The following is an 18,203-nucleotide window of genomic DNA, read 5'->3' on the forward strand; positions in this document are numbered from 1 at the left end:
TAGAGTTGGGTATTTAAAATGAAGAAAATAAAACAAAAACGCTGGGCAATGACCCCCCCTGCCGCTCGTGTAAGTCGGCCTCATTTTGATACATGATATTATGCGAGTCGTTAGCTTTTGACTTCCCTTTGGTCTTCAGGATCGACAGTCTTTGCTTCAGAATGCTTCTTGATGGATTTCCACTCGATACCAAGAGATGATAACAACTGAGCGGCGGTGACGGCTAGGCAAGCAATGAAGATGCGCGTGACGGCGTAATTGTAGGCTTCTACAACGTGGCCAAAGTATTGTGGCGAGACAACCGAGTGAAGCTCTGTGGCCCCGGTGTTGATGATCTTATTGGGGTCCAGACCAGGAATGCCCGAAAGGCGGGAAATGAGGACGGTGCTCAGAATGGTCTGACCAACAGACACGAAAATGGCACCGCCGAGCTGCTGGGCAAAAAAGCAGATCGCCATACCGGTGGCAACATCTTTCTTATCGACGGTAGGTAGCCTGGACTGCCAGGGTGGACGACTGAAGGCCAAGACCGACGCCGAAACCGGCGAGAAACTGATAACCAATCCAGTGAGGCGAACCAGTCTGGGGAGTAAAAGTAGTGAGTAGACCCTCAGCGATGAGCATAACGCAAGGACTAGAAATCATGGCGGGGACATAGTAGCCGCTCTTTTGTGTAATGATGCCGGAAACGATGGAGGCAACCACGAGACTCAAGACGAGCGGAATAGTGTAGACGCCGGACTTGACAGGTTCAACGCCGTGAGTAGTTTGGACTAGGAAGAAGTTTAGCGTTTGAAACCGTGAGAGAGGAGTGTAAGCGACGTACACCAAAGGGGAATATAGTAGACAAGCATCATCATGCTTCCCGCCAAAAACAGCATAAAGCAGGTGGCAAAGGCCATGGTGCGCTGCTTGATCAGGTGCCAAGGAAGAGAGGCAGATTGAGGCATCTTGTACTGGACTGTGCCAAAGGCAAGGGCGCCAATGGCAAAGCAGACGAAGAGAAGAATGATGCGCCAGTTGCTCCAGGCATAGGTAGATCCACCCCACTGAAGGGCAAGTAAAAGGCTGACGATGGTTGGGATAAAGAGTGTTGTGCCGACAGGGTCGAGCCTGGCAAGTTTTGTCTTTTGGGGCAGATCCATCAGCTTCGACTTGGGGAACTCGAAAAAGTAGAGAAAGACGAAGGCGACAACGCCGATAGGCAGGTTCATGTAGAAACACCAGCGCCAGGTGGCATGCTCGGTGAAGGCGCCGCCAATCAGGGGACCGGCCACAGAGGCGATGCCAAAGACCATGCCAAACATGGACTGGAACATGGGACGCTTGTGAAGAGGCACGAGGGGAATAATGGTCATCATGGAACCGGTCATGATGCCGGCGGAGCCCAGACCGGCAATGGCACGGCCAAGAATGAAGACGGTGGACGAAGGGGCGGCGCCGCAGATGGCGGAGCCAATTTCGAAGAGCACAATGGAGACAAGAAATGTCCACTTGAGGTCGTAGAAGCTGTAGATGCGGCCAAAGAGCAGCTGAAAAGCTGCCGTGGTCAGCATGTAGGCGGAGCCGTACCAGCCAATATCGCCCTGGCTCTTGAAGTCGTCGGTGATTCGGGGCACGGCCGTGGCAATGATGGTGCGGTCGAGTGCGACGAGGAACATGGAGGTAAAGGTCGAGAGTAGGACAAGCCAAAACTTGAGCGTCTTTGGTTTGTACAGCTCATCATCTCTGGTGGGCACTTTTTGTAGAGCGTCGGGGCTGGTCTCGTGGACGGGGGCGTGTTGTTCCTTGTTGGCCGCCTCCATGGTGGTCTCAGAGGAGAGGGTGTGTTGCGAGTGCGCAGAGGAGATGGGTTGCGTTGACGAGTTCATTGTCAGGGTCGTCCAAGTAGGGAGTGATCCGGCAATGATGGTGGGATAATGTAGCAAAGATCCAACGAGAGAGAAGAGTGTCGTGGTTGGGGGGGATAGTTATATAGGTATATAGGTCCATGATGTCGGTCAAGGTAGAATGCCGACGACCGGGACTTAAGCAGTCTCATAGCCGAGAAAGTTTGTGCGGGCGGCCCCATCGCAGGCTGTATTGTGGCTGCTGGCATTCTGTTTGTTTCCGACGCTAACTGGGTTCTTTGATTCTGGAAAAAGGAAACAGAGACGGGCAAGGCAAGGCGGCAACATCTTCAGCTCGGGTGCGAGACGAGAACTTTTTGACCGATGGCGCTAAACCGGATTGGTGTTTCTTTCCTTGTCTACCTACCTACTGTGCGAACAGGGGGGGTGTGACGGGTGTGACACGAGTAGGTAGTCCGTAGTCCGAACAGCGGGCGCTACAAGCAATAAACGCAACGAACAAGCAACGGTTTATAATTTAGCAAACGCTCTCTACTAGTACCTAGGTACAGGACGCTCTCCTGAAAAAGGTAAAGAACATGGTCAATTCATTCTTCCAACTTGAGCTGTTGATTTTCATTTTACTGAGTCTCGTTGGTCCTAGTTACTGTACATGCATACATCCGTACTTCGTAACTAGTTCCCGCTAGTAAATTTTGGTCTCCACCGGAAACTCCCCGCTCGGGACCGAACAAGATGTCTCGCACCCGGCTTCAACTTCAATCCTCGGTCTTGTCTTCGACAACCCGCTGCCAAGCATACCGCGTACGCTAGAGCCGCGTCCCTGCCATGCATCTCAGCCTTATGACGCATTCTCGATGCAGCCGTGCCTGAGTTTCTGCCTGTATGGTAGACGCGTGTACCCTCTAGAGGCTTGTGCAATCCACACCATAGCCACCAGTCTCTCCCGCCCGCTCATCTCGCGCCGGTTGCCTGCGTGCATCGCAGCTCGCTGAGCTGATCAATATACCCGACCATGAATTCGCAAGGCCAAGCCCCGGTCCCGAGCGTGGGACCACCATCGAACCCACAGCCAGACTTTTCCGCCATCAAGTTAACGCGCGGTACCAGCTGCGTCCTGTGTCAACAGCGCAAGGTGCGGTGCGACAAGCAAAAACCCTGCTCCAACTGCGTCAAGGCCGGCGCCGAGTGTCGCGTCGTACCACCGCTGCCGCCCCGGCGCCGCAAGAAGCGTTTGCAGGAAAGAGACCTCTTGGAGCGACTCAAAAAGTACGAGGACCTCCTGCGGCAACACAACATCAAGTTTGATGCCTTGGACCACGACGCCAAATCGGAAGCTACCCTAGAAGACGTGGATGAGTTGGAGAATGACTTCGAAAATCTCAAGACCAGCCAATCCGAGGGCGATTATGCGTCGTCACTCCACGCTCGTGGCGCACGCTGGAAGCTTGGTTCCTTTCTCAAGATGCACAATAAATCAGTACGGACCCGATCCATCTCCATGCCAATCCGTTGCTTGCTGACCGACTCCTAGTTCCACGCCCATGACCGCCTCTTGAACGACTCGTCCGATGACGAGGCTGACTATCCCACCATCTACAAGGCCTTTGACAAGATGTTCACGAACCGAAACCCCTTCCCCTTTCTCATTAGCGATCAGGAGATTGCGCTCGTCGAATATCGCCCAACTACCATACAAATGTTTCAGCTCTGGCAGGTCTACATTGACAATGTGAACCCCCTCTTGAAGCTCACGCACGTTCCTACCATCCAACAACAAGTCATTGCCTACTCCGGTAACCCAGATGAGTCGCCCAAAAACATGGAAGCGTTAATGTTTGCCATCTGTTTGATGGCAGTCTCATCTCTTGACGAGCAACAAGTACAACAGCGCTTGCAAGCCGACAAGCAAGAGTTGCTCGGCCAATTCTTTGCCGGTTTGCAACAAGCGCTCATCAATGCCAACTTTATGCGAACCTCGGATATTGTGACTTTGCAGGCCTTTCTTCTTTACATGGTCCGTGCAACACACTTTCCTCGCAGCGTCCCTGCTTACTCTTCATAGTTGGCCATCCGTTGGTTCCTCGATCCCCGGCACGTCTTTTCCATCATGGGCTTGATGGTGCGCATGGCTCACCACATGGGGTTGCATCGGGACCCCGCTGGCCAAGGCCTAAATGCCTACGAAGGCGAACTACGGCGCCGTCTTTGGTGGTCTATCGCAGCGTATGATCGACGCATTGGCGAAATGACTGGCGCGGCCGTGACGGCACTGGCAGTGCCCAATGACACCCGCATACCACTCAACATCAACGACGCCGACTTGTATGTCGAGCAAGCCGAACCGCCCATCGCCCACAGGGGTGCGACCGAAATGATGTTTGCACTGATTCGAGCAGAACTTGCCATGGCAACGCCCGATGACTGGGATCGCGACTTTCAAGGAACGCAACCTACTGAGCAACCGGCTGGTCGGGTTATGATCAGGCTATTTGGAAAAGACAAGAAGACGTACACAATCGACGGGTTTTGCGCCCACATCGAAGGGACATATCTAGTCCACTGCGACCCTAACATTCCCTTTCACTTCTTTACCCTCACAATGACGCGTCAGTCGCTTAGCCGGCTACGTGTCATCACCTATCTTGTTCGGCTCGCACACGGACACACTTCAACGACTGACGAAGTCGACCGCGAGTTTTTGTTCGTGCAGGCCACGCAGATGCTGGAGCACGACAATATCCTGCAATCCCGCGACAGCCTCAAGTGCTACCGCTGGTTCACGCACCACCACTTCCCCTTTCCGGCCTACATGTTCCTCGTCAACGAGCTCCGGTTCCGGCTGACGGGCCCTGAGGTGGACCGCGCCTGGGCGAGCATTGCCATCAACCACTCGCTGCGCGGCATGATGAACGGCCTACACTCGCCCATGCACCTGGCCTTTGGTCACCTCTTTGTCAAGGCGTGGAAGGCGCGCGAGACGGCCCTGCGCGAGCAGGGCCACCAAGCCACGCCACCCAGCTTCATCGTCGTGCTGCAAGAGTTTGTCGAGAGGCGGCGCCGCGCCAGGGAGCAGAACCTGCCCGACCCCCTCGAAGAGCCGCCCGAGGTGTTGACGGTCCCCAAGCCGTCGCCGACGGCGTACAGCACGCCGGGCTCGCACAGCGACAGCGGCATCGGCAAGATGACGCCCATAATGGCCAACTCACCTACTGGTGCGCCGATGCCCGCACCGGGACAGGGGCCCAACCTGGAAGATACGGATATGGACTGGTCGTACATTTTGTCGGGATATCAAGACGGATCCATCTTTCAGAATTTTAACAGTTTTAATTTCGGCGACCCTACAGCCGGGGCGGGCGGCATGGGAGGTATGGGTGGTATGGGTATGAATATGGGCGGTGGGCCGAACATGTTCGGCAACTGATACGTTGTTATACGATTAAAGGAACTGGATTGGATACGGCGTTTTGGCGTTTTGAGAAATCTCTGCGTGCTATGGCACGATGTTGTATAGAGGACGTATACGAGGGCGATCCTCACTCTACTCTACTTATTACTCGGACATTTATGATCATACTTGTCATACTTGTCATGAATATCCTTCTTATTTCATTCACTACTCATGAAAGGTATCTATTAGTGGATATACCGTTTATATAGGTAGCGCTCAGGAAAAAAAGTTAGATTTTGACCACCTCTCAGTCTCGTAGGATGCCGATATGCACCACAAAGCCGGCGCTCGGCCGCAGCGCCTCGGGCAGCTTGTCATCGGGCACGCGCCAGACGTAAAAGGCCTCGACAAACGCCGCGAGCCAAGTCCGGAAGACGTCGTCGTTGCGCAGCTGCTGCGCGACGATGCACAGACTCGGCCGAGGACCGCTGCCCCCATCGGCGCCCGCCTCCTCCTCCTGCTGCTGCGTCCGGCGGCGACATGCCTCGGCGCACGTCTGCACGAGCGGGGGGATCAGCGCATAGTTGTACACGCAGTCGACGGCGAGCACGGCGTCGTAGCTGCGGCGGGCGGGCAGGCTGTCCGTCTCCCAGTCGAGCGTCGCAAACGCAATGTTGGATGCTGGCCGGAGGGGGGGCTGCTTGTCGGGTTTGGATCTGCGTGCGGCGGTCCGAGACGGGACGGTGTTCTCGTCGAGGTTGCGCTGCACGAACCGCTGCACGTACGCCTGGTCCGTCAGCGTGTGCGAGGCGACGCGCGGCGCGAGCGCAAAGGCGTTGAGCGGCGAGATGCCGCACCCGAGCTCCAGCACGGCCGAGGTGCCGTCGAGAAACGGCGGCGAGGCGCGGAAGAGAAAGTTGGCCGGGCTGGCGAGCCAGTCGGCGAACACGGGCGAAATTTTCCACAAGACTTTGCGGGGGGGGAGCGCGCAGGTTTCCTTCGTGTTAGCACGTTTTTGGGTGAAAATCGAGGAAGGGGGGCGGGCCGTGGTACCGGCGCCGGTGGTGCCGCCGGCGCGGTTCGAGGACAGCACGCCGGGGGACTGGTGGATGGTGTAGTCGGCGCCGCCGACGCGCGCCTCGACGGTGCTGGCGCGGGGATCGACGAAGCCCAGGTTGGACGAGGGGATGGGCTGCGAGTAGAGCAAAAAGGTTTCTGTGCGCGCGTTAGGAGGGGGGGCGAACAAGTTGGGTATGGAGAGATGAAGAAAAGAGTTGGCATGCGAACCTTCTTCGGGGTCCTCAATCTCGGGCTCGAGGATGGACGCGAATCGCTCCGCATACGTCATGTCGGCGTGTATGAGTTGAGTAAAATGGGTAGTGAGTCAGATGAGGAAGATTTTAGAATAAATATGGTAATGAAGATAAGAGATAAGAAGAAAGAAAGGTGAGTAGGATAAGAAGAAGGAGAAAAGTCAGAGAAAATAAAGTCTCATGAAGGATAAAAGAAAAACGGATAGTTCATTGTGTCGGCCTAAGCAACCAGTGTTGCTTTCCACTTGTAGGCGGTGTGCCCTGTATTAAGGTAGTTCGTTGGTGACGATTTAAGGAACACAGCAACCACTGGCAGTGAGTCTCATTGTACTCGAATATTGAATCATGGTGCTGAGCTCATGTCACGTTTGCTACATTCTTCGCGACGACTCTCACTCACAAGCCTCTACATATGATATGGCACATCTCCGTGACAAGTTAAAATGACATCAAATCCAATCAACTAGCTGACGAGCCAAGCCGCGTTGCACCTGCTTTGCTATTTTTTTCTCTATGTACAAAAGGTTTGCAGTGAGCTGTCGCGGCTTACACGAGTCCGTCGTAGAGGGAGAGGGCCGAGACAATGGTCTCGTCACGTTTGCTGCCCTCCTTGAACTCTTCAAGATCCAAGCTGCCGTTCTCGTCCTTGTCCATCATGCGGAAGATCTTGCGGACACGCTTCTCGGGCGTGTCTTCGTCTTCGGGGAGCTTGACCATGGAGCCGACCTAGAGGACTGTTAGTCTGGTTCATATGCTTGGCAGGGGTGGTGGTGCGTACCATTTTGTAAATGGCTTCAACAATTTGGAGCATTTCGTCGTAGGTAATCTTGCCATCGCGGTCAATATCGTAGAGCTGAAACGCCCAGTCGAGCTTGTCCTCCATCTTGCCCCGGCTGGTAACACTCAGGGCACAGATAAACTCCTTGAAGTCAATGGTACCGGAGCGGTCGCTGTCGAAGACGTTGAATACATAGTCGGCAAAGGAGCTCGGATCACCAAAGGGGAAGAACTGGCGATAAATCTTCTGGAACTCCTGTTTGCTTAGCAGGCCTGAGGGGCAGTCCTTGAGGAAGCCTGGAGCATGTTAGATGGTTTGCAGGTCGAGATGAGACTCAGGATGAGACGCAGGATGGATGAATGCAGGGTGCCAAGCACAACATACCCTTGTACCATTGCTGCAGCTCCTTCTTGTCAAAATGAGTCGACTTTTGCAGCTCGAGGAGCTGTTCTTGAGAAAGTTTTGACTGCCTACAAGGGACACCGAGGTACCACAGACCGAGGTTAGCGCATGTTGGCGGTGCATCCTAAGGTATTATGTATGTGCAAAATGCCTTGGGCAGCGAAGCTGCGGAATGACGTCCACGGCGGCTAGCAGGGCCCTTTGGGGATGCGTGGCGCACCTCTGAGACCTCTGAGGGGTAGCCAACACAGGCCCCAGCGGTAGCGCCGGCCGCGCACCAGCGAGGGCAGCCAGCGCCATCACGGGCGGGACGAGCGAGTCCATGTTCAGAGCACGCAGCCATGGAAGACGGGCAGCGACTCACGATTTTCCCATCTTGTCTGGTTTTTTCGGTTCTGCAGTCGTCTAGTCTAGGCTGAAATGAGATGTCGCGAGACGGCGCGGAGGGGTATGGCAGGTATGGCAGGGCCGGCGCCGATGCGGCAATCGATGGACCGGATTCGACGAGGTGCGGGCGTGGGCCTGCGCGATACGTGTCAGTACTACGAGGTTCGGAGTCGACGGCGACGCGATGCAGCGAGTTTGTTTACCGTAGAAGCGCAAGGTATGGAAGGGTTCGCAGTGTCGTGGGGGTCGACGGAGGGGTCGGTCCGAGAAGAGAGCGGCGGGCGGGGGAATGCAGTTGTAGGAAAGCTGTCGTTGGAAAGAGCGAAAACAAGGACGCGCTCAGAAAGGGAAGAAAGATCAAGGTTCGCTTTAGGTCGTGTGAATTTCTAAGGGTTGGATAAGAGTCGCGAAGGAAGGAGAATGTTTTCTGGGGGAAGAAGGGTGCTGAGTGATGTGGCGGAAACAATTACGAAACAAGAGGGACTTGGGCCAGTGAGGGGAGTGAGGGGGACAGGACAGCACTTAGCAAGGTACTACGAAGTACTCTACCTGTATTGGCGGGCGGCTGCCTACCTGGTACGTAACTTAGTAGTATTCCCAGTAGGCTAGAGTCTAGAACAGCCAGGCACAGCGATACTCCCACTGGCGCGCCTGGGAATTGTTTTATTAGGAATGAATTAATACAAGTTACAATTCTACAATCCAATCAACATTTACAACATTCAACCAGTCCATGCGCAAAACTCCACACCACGCCTTCCGTTGCTCTTAACAGACACCACTGTATTACCAGTGACGAATACTTTTGCAACAATTTATTATCAAAGCCCATGCACATGCACAACATAACACAGTTATAACTTCCGTCCGAGGCACACTCTCCACAAAATAAGCGTGCCGCTCCCTGCTGCCAAATGCACGACCGCTGCTGACGCCTACCACCACCAACCACAAGTCCAAGTCTCTGAAGCTCAAACAATGAATCTATTCTTCTTCTAGTAAATAATGTATAATGCAAAAAAAAAAAAAAAAAAAATTACGCTGAAAACACCTGCCCCCCCAAAAAAGAACAAAGAAATCAAGCCCCAGAACGTCGTGCGCCACTGTTGGCTCCCTCACTCAACCTCCACCATTGTCGCCTCGATCGCAGCACTGCCACACTCGTCTCGTCATCCCTGCTCAACCTGCCAGCTTGCCCAAGTAAGGTACTACATAGGTCCTGGTTTGTCCTTGGCAGGGGATCGCCGCCTCATTCTTCTATTTGTTTCCTTCATCCCTGCTCGCAGAACAAGCCACACCCGTCGGCCAAATGTCATCTCGTTATGTAAATGCCGGATATGCACTCTTCATCAATGTCCGTACTGCTGCTAATGCTCCAACATGGTAAAACACAATCCCCAGCGACTCCGTAATGATTACCCGCCTGCCTGCCGCTCGTGATGCCATTCAAACTGTCCAATACACAAATACAAAAATATTTCCTGTCTCGCGCCGTGCGCCATGTCTTGCAAGAAAAAAAAAGGCCACCAAAGGAGCTTGACAAGAACAATGCGACAAACTCTCGTCCAAGTCATGAAACCAAAATCACTCGCTGTGCCCAGTTACCGATATGACTTATCCAACAACCGCCTTCATACTTAGGCTCTCCAGGAAGCCACCCAAGTCTTCCTTCTTCACCTCGACCACGCAGTGCTCGAAGCTGTCGATCCGCACACGCGCGCTCGTCTCGGCCACAACTTCTTGGAATGCGCTGCCGAACCGGTTCAGGCCGTAGCCCTTGCCGTGCTCCTCTTCGTCCAAGTCTGAATCATCATCCGAATCTGACCCATCCGAGCCCTCCGACTCGGTCTCGAGCTCGTCTACGTCCTCGCCCGCCGCTTCCTTGGCTGCTCTCTTCTGCGCCTTGACCTGCTCCTTGGCCAGACGAGACTCCTCCTTCTTCTTCGCCCTGACCTCCTTGGCCTGCTGCCGATGCTTTGCCGATTCCTTTGCCATAAAGGTCGAGTCGGGGCCGCCACCCCCGCCCGTCCCAACAACCACGTAGACGCCGCGCTTCTCGTGCAGACTGGCCACCACCAAGGGCGTTCCGCGCCCCCCGTGCGACAGCTTTCCCTGTGCTTCTCTCTCTTGCTCGACGAGGGCCTCGCCGATCCATAGCGACAGTTTCGTCAACGCCGAAGGATGGGTAAACAGCGACACGTCGGGGCCATCCTTGACAACACATAGCCGGAATGCTCGCAAATGCTTGATTTGTTTCTTGTTAATCAGTGACGTGCCGGTTCTGTAGATGGCTCGATGCAGAAATTGCGCCGTAGGTAGGCCCGCTTTCAGAGCATCAATGTCCTCGAGCGCGTCGTAGGCTTCCCAGAATCGCCCAATCCACTCTTCGCCCTGAGCGGCAACTTCGGCGTCGTCTTCGACCTCGCGGCTGGCCTGGCTGGCCGCGTAAGCCAGACCCAAGGCCTCTGTGTGCTTGCCTACTTCGAGCAGGGCCCCAATCACTACGCCGACATCTTGCGCAGACAGTGTTGCGCGCCAGCCCCAGCTCCGCACGAACCCCCATCCGTCTTTGGCGCCTCCCCGGTCTTTGCCGTCCGTGTCCACTGCCGGTACCATCTCTTCCAGATTGTATAGCTTGCCGTATTGAAGCAATTTGGCTCGCAATTCTCGCTTCAGCATCATGTCCATGTGCGTGTAGCTCTGCTTACACTGCGCAAGGCTGACGCCCATCTTGGCCAGTAGCTTGTGCAGGCGCCTGATTCCACTCTCGCTCCACGTCTTTAAACGCGAGAACAAGTATGGAGAATGTAGCATGCTGTCGTATAAGCTCCAATGGCGGATGAGGAGGAAGCGCGGCTCCGGGGATAGTCTGATGCCTGTATCTTCGGGGTTGCGCGCCGTGGTCGGGATGACGCCCGTGTTCTCAGGAGCAACACGCCCGTTGGCCATTTCCGGGGGGTTCAATCGGCGCACTTCATCTCGCAGCAGCTGGCGAAGGCGTGCACCACGCACTCCCATCCATCCTGTTGGGCGATTATTGTCCGAGCCTCGGACCGGCGCGGCCACACCCGCCGACGACTTTCCGTACAACTCCATTGATGTCACACCGACAATAGTTAGCCACAGCAGATCATTGTCTTCGCGACCAAGCTCCGACGCCAACGAGTACATCATGGAGGAGATTGGGTCTGAAAATGACGATCCCATCTTGTAGTATTGTTGTAGTACTGTCTCGTTTTCACTTCGCATTCGCAAAAGTTTCCGTCGCAGGGCACGGGCCGAGGGCGCGGGCGGCTCCTGTGCGCCAGATGGAGGCTCGATGGGGTCGCTAGATAGTCCGGCGTCGGGGTCTCGAAGTGATACCAGTCCTCGCTGTGCTGGGCGTCTCGATGAGGGAAGCGGGCTCGACTGTCAAGAATTAGTATTTGCGGCTACGATATGACACATATACGCACCGAGTTACTCCGCCGCCGTTGATGAGGTCTATCATCGTCGTCATCGCTCCAGTCGTCTTGGTTGCCGGACGAGCTCTTGCGCTTTTGGCCGGCAAGAGCTCGGGGTTCTAAAGGGTTGTCGTCGTCGTCATCGCTCAGTCCTTGGTCGTCGTCGCCATTATCCTCTACCTCTGGCATATCTACCAACGCGAGATACGCACCACGCTCGGCTGACAGCTCCTCCTCGATGTCACCGTCATCAAACACAACGATTCCGCCGCGGTCGGAGTTGTAGGCGCGCCCAATTCCGCCACCTGATACGCCCACCGGGCTGCGCGACTGGTAGGACACTGCGGCGTCCGAGGAGGGCTGCAGTGGAAAGCCGCCAAAGACGTTGGCCAAATTCCAAGGACGGTGAGCATCAAGCACCCAGACCTCGACGCCGCTGTAAGGATTCTCGTCGCCCTCGGGTTCGAGCCCGAGCAGTGGGCCAAGATCAATCATGCCACCGACGCCGAGGCAGACGACAAGACCACCGGCGCCGCCCTGTGACTGCATCATGGGCGCAACAAGCTCCTTGCCGGCCTTTTCGAGGTCGGCGTAGCCCGAGATGGGATGTATCTTGTGCGGAATGTAATCATGCTTGAGCAGGCGGGCCAGGATGCGGCAGCCGCATAGGGCGTCGGGCTCGAGGGCGACGAGAATGAGAACGGGAGGAGAGAGGGGATGTCGCGAATTTTGTAGGTGTATATAGAGCTTGGAGATTAACGAGCGCGGCAAGTACATGTCTGCGAGAGTCGAAACGGTCGGGCCGGCCGGCCTCTGGATACATGCGGTGTCGTGACTCTGTGGTGGAGGCGAGTATGGCTTTTGAGAGTGAGTGGTAGGCGGCAAGGAAACATCGGCTACCTTGTGCGCGCGTGAGTATCAATCAATGTTTGGCTAAGAAAGGTAAAGTAAAGGTAGTTAAAGTAAACTGGTGTGGGTGTTTATGGCGGACGCGGTGTGGGAAGAGGCTGTCCAAGACGCGCTTTGTGGCTCCACGGCTCGACCCGCGTCGAGTTTAATGGGCGCCAGCGCCAGCTAAATTCCTCAGCCAACTACTAAGCTTAGGTACTTTATTGCCTACGAATTAATTCGTGCAGCCAGCTTCATTCAGAGTGGCTGCACTTAGACACTGCCATCATCATGCCCGGCTCTTAATCTTTATTTCTAATCATCTATCTTGTTCCTGCCTCTCCTTGCTCTATTCTCATGCATCCCCTCGCTTCATGCCCGACTGTCTCGCCACCCCATCATGGCGGGAACACTCACGCCCGCTGTCCAGTACGCTTCGAGTAGCGCGGCCTCAGAGGTATTTAGGGGCCTGCTGTGGTGACATGGCCGCCGAATCCCGCTCAATGCCAATTGCGATGGACCTCCGCTACGACTTTGAGTCTACCTCTGACTACGCCGGCTCGTTTTCGGCCTCAGAGTTTACCTCGGTCAAGACGAACCGTTTGCTCAATCTTTACGAGCATGGCCGGTATGCCTGCCCCTCCGCCAACAGCGGCTCTACTAACCTGGCCAGTCGCTACCAAGCCGTCGTCGCCGATCGTTACGGGCTCCCCAATGATGAAGCCGAGCAGCTTCGCGAGGGCATCAAGCACAGGCTCTACCTCGATCACATCCTCAAAGGTCATCACTTCTTCGCCCCCATCGGTGATGGCCCCCAAAAGATTGTCGATCTTGGGACTGGGACCGGCATATGGGCTATGGAAGGTGAGGTGAGGCCTCGTCTGCCGGCGCCTTTCCTTCGCTGACATGGAGGCCCTGGCAGTCGCTGAAAAATTTCCCAGTGCCCGAGTCATTGGAACTGACATTTCCGCCATTCAACCGAGTTGGACGCCCCCAAATCTTGAGTACCGTGTCGAAGATCTCGAGGACGACTACCGTCCGTGGACGAGCATCTACAACGATGCCGATCTCGTACACTGTCGGTTTTTCATGCAAGTGATTCGCGACCCTAAGCGCATGGTGGACACAATATTCGAGTATGTATTTCTCCCGGTTCGGGGGACGCTGCTAACTTGGTAGCCGTCTGAGACCCGGCGGTTGGATCGAATGCCACGACATTGTGGCGGAAGTCTACTCCAAAGACGCATCTGTTGGCAAGGACCACCCCATAAACCAGCTATACCATCTCATAGACGGCCCATTCACCGAGGTATACAAGTGGAATCTGCACATCGTACTGGAGCTGCCCAGCTTACTTCGCGAGGCTGGCTTTGTCAACGTGTCAACCCGCCGGAACAAGATTCCCATAGGCCGCTGGCCAAGCGAGCACAGCGAGCGGGAGATGGGCCTTTTTCAGCAGACTATTATCCTAGACTTTGCACTGGCTGTCTTGGCCAGGCATGACATCCTCGGATTAGACCAAGACGAGGCGGCCGAGCTGGGCCAGCAAGTGGTCGACTGCGTACATGACCCCGGCATGCACGCTTACATGGACTGGGCCGACGTGTGGGCACAAAAACCCGTAACCTGAATGTTCAAATATATTGGAGCCCTAAATCCGCCTGATGTTATGTTTGTAGATGGAATGTAGCACCATGTTTCACGTAATCCATGATTGTTGGGACAAGCCGTGGCGACTGTGGGGCGGGCTTGCGAGGCTTGTGCCGTTCGAGGCGGTTCGAGACGCTGTCAACAACATCTCTCCGCCATCACCCTCTCGCGTCGACCATGACCGCTTAAAATGGTGTCCCTCGGCCTCCTTTCGTCGAGCGACAAGGCGTCAGCGAACCGATCCAAGCCCGCCGCCCCCTCCGAGCTGCTGCCCGACTACATACACGACGCCGCCCAGCTGCCATGCGTACCGCCCGAGCGGCCCGACCTGCACCAGCTCAACAACTGCCTCGAGGCGCTGGCCGCCGTCTTCCCTAACATCCAGATTGAAGTCTTTCGCGAGCTGCTGTCCAACTTTGACGGCGAGTCGCGGCTCGCCCTCGTCGCCGACGCGCTGCTTAAGAACCGCGCCACTTGGGTCAAGGGCCGCTGGCGTGTCCCTGACAAGGACGATCCCCCGGCCGGCCCGGCCGTGCCCCGCGCCGACGCCTTTCGGAGTCCCGAGTACAAGAGGGCGGTGCGCGCCCTCGCCTGGCACGAGTTCCGCGGCCTGTCCCGCTCCACCATTGACGGCGTCCTCGCCGAGTCCAACTACTCATACCTCGAGTCCCGCCGCACCCTCGCCGCCCTGTCATCCAAGTCATGGCGCTTCACCATCTCGTCCATTTTTTTCCGACGTAAGCCCATTGTCACCGGCGAGGCTGAGAACCACCCGCTCGTTGTGTGGAAGTCGACCGGCCAGGGAGCCATCATACCCACGATCCGCGCCACCGGCAGCGCCGAGCTCGACAGGGAACTGTACGACACCCTGGTGGCGCCGCTGAAAGCACGAGACAAGGAGGCCAAGGAGGCGTCCGATCGCGAGCTCGCCCTTACACTGAACCTGCAGGAAGCAGAAGAGGCCGGGGCTACCTATGAGTGTGGGTGCTGCTTCACGACGGCTCCGTTTGAAGAAATGACCTCATGCACCAAGTCTGGGCACATGACCTGCTTCAACTGCGTGCAACACTCTATAAAAGAAGCACTCTTTGGCCAGGGCTGGCAGAGTAGTGTCAACCCTGCGACGGGGACACTCAAGTGTCTCTCCACCGAAGGTGATAGATGTCCCGGGCAGATCCCGTACGAGCAGCTCCAGCAAGCAATGATGCAGCACAGGGGCGGCGCGGACCTGCTTCTCAAACTAGACCGCCGCTTGGCGGACCACGGCCTCATCGAGTCCAAACTACCCCTCATCCGCTGCCCTTTTTGCAACTATGCGGAAATCGACGACCTCTATGTGCCAGCTGAGCTGGCCGGACTGCGCATCCGGTTCGACAGCGGCTACCAAATGCTGTTTCTCGGTGCTACGGCCATTGCATTACTACTTTTACTTCCAGCTATTCTCATGGTAACATTACTATGCGCTGCCGTGGCCGCGTACGTTCCCCTGGCCCCGTTCTTCCAGCAGCACTGGAGGCAGGCGGTTGGGAGACACAACCGGCGGCGGCGAGGCCTCAAGTTTACCTGCCAGAGCCCCGACTGCAAGCGTGTCTCGTGCCTCTCGTGCCACAAGTCTTGGAAGGACATTCACATCTGCCACGAGTCGTCACTGGTGGCGCTGCGCACCCAGGTTGAGCAGGCCATGAGCATGGCCGTGAAGCGCGTGTGTCCGCGGTGCAACACGTCGTTTGTCAAGAATTCGGGCTGCAACAAGCTGACGTGTCCGTGCGGGTACAAGATGTGCTACGTATGCCGCGCCGACCTGGGCGACGAGGGCTACCGTCACTTTTGCGACCACTTCCGACCGGACGGCGACCCACGGCCCTGCAAGGAATGCGACCGCTGCAACCTGTGGGAGTCGGAGGACACGGACCGCATCCTACGCGAGGCACGAGAGGATGCGGAGAGCCGGTGGAAGGACTTGGAGAAGAGGGAGCTCTCGGGAAGCGAAAAAGCGTTTCTGGCCACGGGCTACATTAATAAGAGCCATGACGTGGGCCTCCGCAAGCTGGTGCAGCGCGGCCAGCTCCCCGCGCTCGACGAAGTGTGTGACTTGGTGATTGACACTGTTTTTATCTAGCCATGAGTTACGAAGCGTTGGAATTGCGATACCTTCATTAGACATATGACATAATTACTATCCCATCTGTGCAGTGTAAATTTTATTGTCTAATATGTCTTGTCTAGATGCTTTTCACACAATCCCAACAGGCCCAATACTCCGTCATACCAAAAAATACATTACTCGACCTTGCCAAAGGCCTTGTTCATGGCATTGTGAGCAAGCTCGACACCCAAAAAGGTGGCGGCGTTGGCAGGCACAGCACGCGCCAGCGCGGGACCGAAACCAGGGAAAAATGCCTTGAAGCCGCCGCGTCCGTACAGCTCGCGAACGACGCCGCCCAAGCTAACGTTGCCCTCGGCCGTCTGCAGGCGCGACTTGACCGTGTCGACGGGGAAGACGGGGATCCACATGGCGATACCGGCGGCACCACCGGCGGCGATGATGGCACCGATGCTCAGCTCACCAGTGGGCCGGCCGGTGACGGGGTCCTTGGGGCTGAGGGTGCGCTTAATGTACTCGTACGCGGCGAAGTAGGCAGCGGAGCCGGGCCCGTCGCGGGCGAGGGTGGCGACGCTGCCACGGAAGACGCTGCGCAGGCCGCCCTCCTTGTAGAGCTGGCGGACGACGTCGACGCCGCCACTGTACTTTGGCTTCTCGCCGGGCGCGAGCGGCTTCTGGCCCTGGACCTGGAGGATGACCTTGACGCGCTCAAAGGGCGCGGTGATGGCGGTCATGGGGATAGCGGAGAGGAAGCCGGCCGCGGAGATTTGGGCGATGGAGAGGCCCTCGGGGCCGACGCTGGACAGGCTCGTGACTATTTGCTTGCCGACACCGTAGCCCCAGAATGAAACGGCGACTGGACGGTCAGCGGGGGAGGCATCGGGGATGAAGGAGAAGAGGGGGGCTTACACATGGGGGTGACGCCGACGAGGGGCGCGCTGACGCCGGCGTAGAGGCCGCGACGCAGGCCGTCGCGGGCGATGCTCTTCCTGACCACGTCCATGGCGGACGAGTAGACGCCGCGCTCGGCCGTCTGCAGGCGGACCTTGACGAGGTCAAAGGGGTGGCCGACAACGACGGCGCAGACGCCACCGACGGCGCCGGCGCCCGTGTCGCGCAGCTGGTTGAGCAGGCCCGAGGCCGCCTTGGCCTTGACCTGCTGCGCGTCGGGCAGCGCCTGCTCGATCTGGGCGACGGCCTCGGTGGTGGCCGAGGAGGAGCCGGACGTGGGCATCGTGACGGACGGCAGGTTGTGCGGGAGGGAGAGGGGGGGGTAATTGGGTTCGTTTGACGGTCGCAGGTCGAAGGCTGGTGTTTTCACAAGCTCGGGTTGTTTCTCAAGTTCCCCAGATTTCCAAAAGGCTGTCTTGGTTCCCTGCGCTGGGGCCGAGGCTATTCGTCAACGTGGGGCGGCTCGGGTCCGTTAAAACACCCACAAGGGGAGGAAAGGCAGAAGATGCAGGGAAAGGAAAAGAAGAGAAAAAGCACCAGAAAGGCTGGAACGAGGGAAATAGTTTCAGGATGAGAGAAATTAATTTGTGGTGGGAGGGTAAGGTGAGATGTGGTTGGCGTTTGCGTGCTGCAACGAGCAACGTTGGAACGGCTGTGGCAGGGGACTGTGACGTAGCACGTAACTAGCCTTCTCGGCAACAAGGGCGGTTGCCGATCACCGACCGAACACCCGCGAAAGCCGTAGTCAGTCCAGGCACATTGATAACCGGTAGTAGATGGAGAGCGCTTTTGGACGCCATTGACCGACACTTAAAATGCGCTGGTGTTCATCTGAATGATCATGATATTTTTGCATCAATTTCCCTAAATTATAAAGCGACGTAGCATCTGTGTAGTCCTCTCGGACTCCATATTCCATCCTGTCATCTTCTGCCGTCCTTCAAACCACAGGCACCAGGTGTAGGGTACATGAGAGCCCTCTAGAGCCACACAACCCCACAGAATACATCATCATCATCCCACATACCTCAATGGCATAACAC

The 18,203-nt window shown here is 56.4% G+C and overlaps 8 protein-coding genes across 8 annotated transcripts; 3 read left to right on the forward strand and 5 right to left on the reverse strand.

Annotated features, from left to right (window-relative positions):
• Positions 1-110: 110 nt before the first annotated feature.
• CCM_04189 (efflux pump antibiotic resistance protein, putative) lies at positions 111-1,871 on the reverse strand (the record flags this gene model as incomplete). Its single annotated transcript, XM_006669337.1, has 3 exons — positions 111-476; positions 535-773; positions 827-1,871. 3 exons carry the CDS (start codon positions 1,869-1,871, stop codon positions 111-113), a joined length of 1,650 nt encoding a protein of 549 aa, XP_006669400.1.
• Positions 1,872-2,585: 714 nt separating this feature from the next.
• CCM_04190 (C6 transcription factor, putative) lies at positions 2,586-5,277 on the forward strand (the record flags this gene model as incomplete). Its single annotated transcript, XM_006669338.1, has 5 exons — positions 2,586-2,654; positions 2,784-3,119; positions 3,154-3,330; positions 3,385-3,867; positions 3,916-5,277. The coding sequence occupies 5 exons, from the start codon at positions 2,586-2,588 to the stop codon at positions 5,275-5,277; spliced, it is 2,427 nt and encodes an 808-aa protein (XP_006669401.1).
• A 274-nt stretch (positions 5,278-5,551) lies between these two features.
• On the reverse strand, positions 5,552-6,592 carry CCM_04191 (Methyltransferase-16, putative; the record flags this gene model as incomplete). Its single annotated transcript, XM_006669339.1, has 1 exon — positions 5,552-6,592. One exon carries the CDS (start codon positions 6,590-6,592, stop codon positions 5,552-5,554), a length of 1,041 nt encoding a protein of 346 aa, XP_006669402.1.
• A 511-nt stretch (positions 6,593-7,103) lies between these two features.
• On the reverse strand, positions 7,104-8,061 carry CCM_04192 (calcium sensor NCS-1; the record flags this gene model as incomplete). Its single annotated transcript, XM_006669340.1, has 4 exons — positions 7,104-7,283; positions 7,336-7,631; positions 7,720-7,805; positions 7,958-8,061. The coding sequence occupies 4 exons, from the start codon at positions 8,059-8,061 to the stop codon at positions 7,104-7,106; spliced, it is 666 nt and encodes a 221-aa protein (XP_006669403.1).
• Positions 8,062-9,738: 1,677 nt separating this feature from the next.
• Positions 9,739-12,344, reverse strand: CCM_04193 (CDC45-like protein; the record flags this gene model as incomplete). Its single annotated transcript, XM_006669341.1, has 2 exons — positions 9,739-11,532; positions 11,580-12,344. The coding sequence occupies 2 exons, from the start codon at positions 12,342-12,344 to the stop codon at positions 9,739-9,741; spliced, it is 2,559 nt and encodes an 852-aa protein (XP_006669404.1).
• Positions 12,345-12,970: 626 nt separating this feature from the next.
• CCM_04194 (UMTA methyltransferase family protein) lies at positions 12,971-14,085 on the forward strand (the record flags this gene model as incomplete). Its single annotated transcript, XM_006669342.1, has 3 exons — positions 12,971-13,319; positions 13,378-13,591; positions 13,635-14,085. 3 exons carry the CDS (start codon positions 12,971-12,973, stop codon positions 14,083-14,085), a joined length of 1,014 nt encoding a protein of 337 aa, XP_006669405.1.
• A 210-nt stretch (positions 14,086-14,295) lies between these two features.
• CCM_04195 (RING finger protein (Zin), putative) lies at positions 14,296-16,224 on the forward strand (the record flags this gene model as incomplete). Its single annotated transcript, XM_006669343.1, has 1 exon — positions 14,296-16,224. The coding sequence occupies one exon, from the start codon at positions 14,296-14,298 to the stop codon at positions 16,222-16,224; it is 1,929 nt and encodes a 642-aa protein (XP_006669406.1).
• Positions 16,225-16,385: 161 nt separating this feature from the next.
• Positions 16,386-17,443, reverse strand: CCM_04196 (carnitine/acylcarnitine carrier protein; the record flags this gene model as incomplete). The annotated part of the gene is made up of 2 exons (XM_006669344.1): positions 16,386-17,065; positions 17,119-17,443. The coding sequence occupies 2 exons, from the start codon at positions 17,441-17,443 to the stop codon at positions 16,386-16,388; spliced, it is 1,005 nt and encodes a 334-aa protein (XP_006669407.1).
• Positions 17,444-18,203: the final 760 nt, after the last annotated feature.

The sequence above is a fragment of the Cordyceps militaris genome (genome assembly GCF_000225605.1).
Source record: "Cordyceps militaris CM01 unplaced genomic scaffold CCM_S00003, whole genome shotgun sequence".
NCBI lineage: Eukaryota > Fungi > Ascomycota > Sordariomycetes > Hypocreales > Cordycipitaceae > Cordyceps > Cordyceps militaris.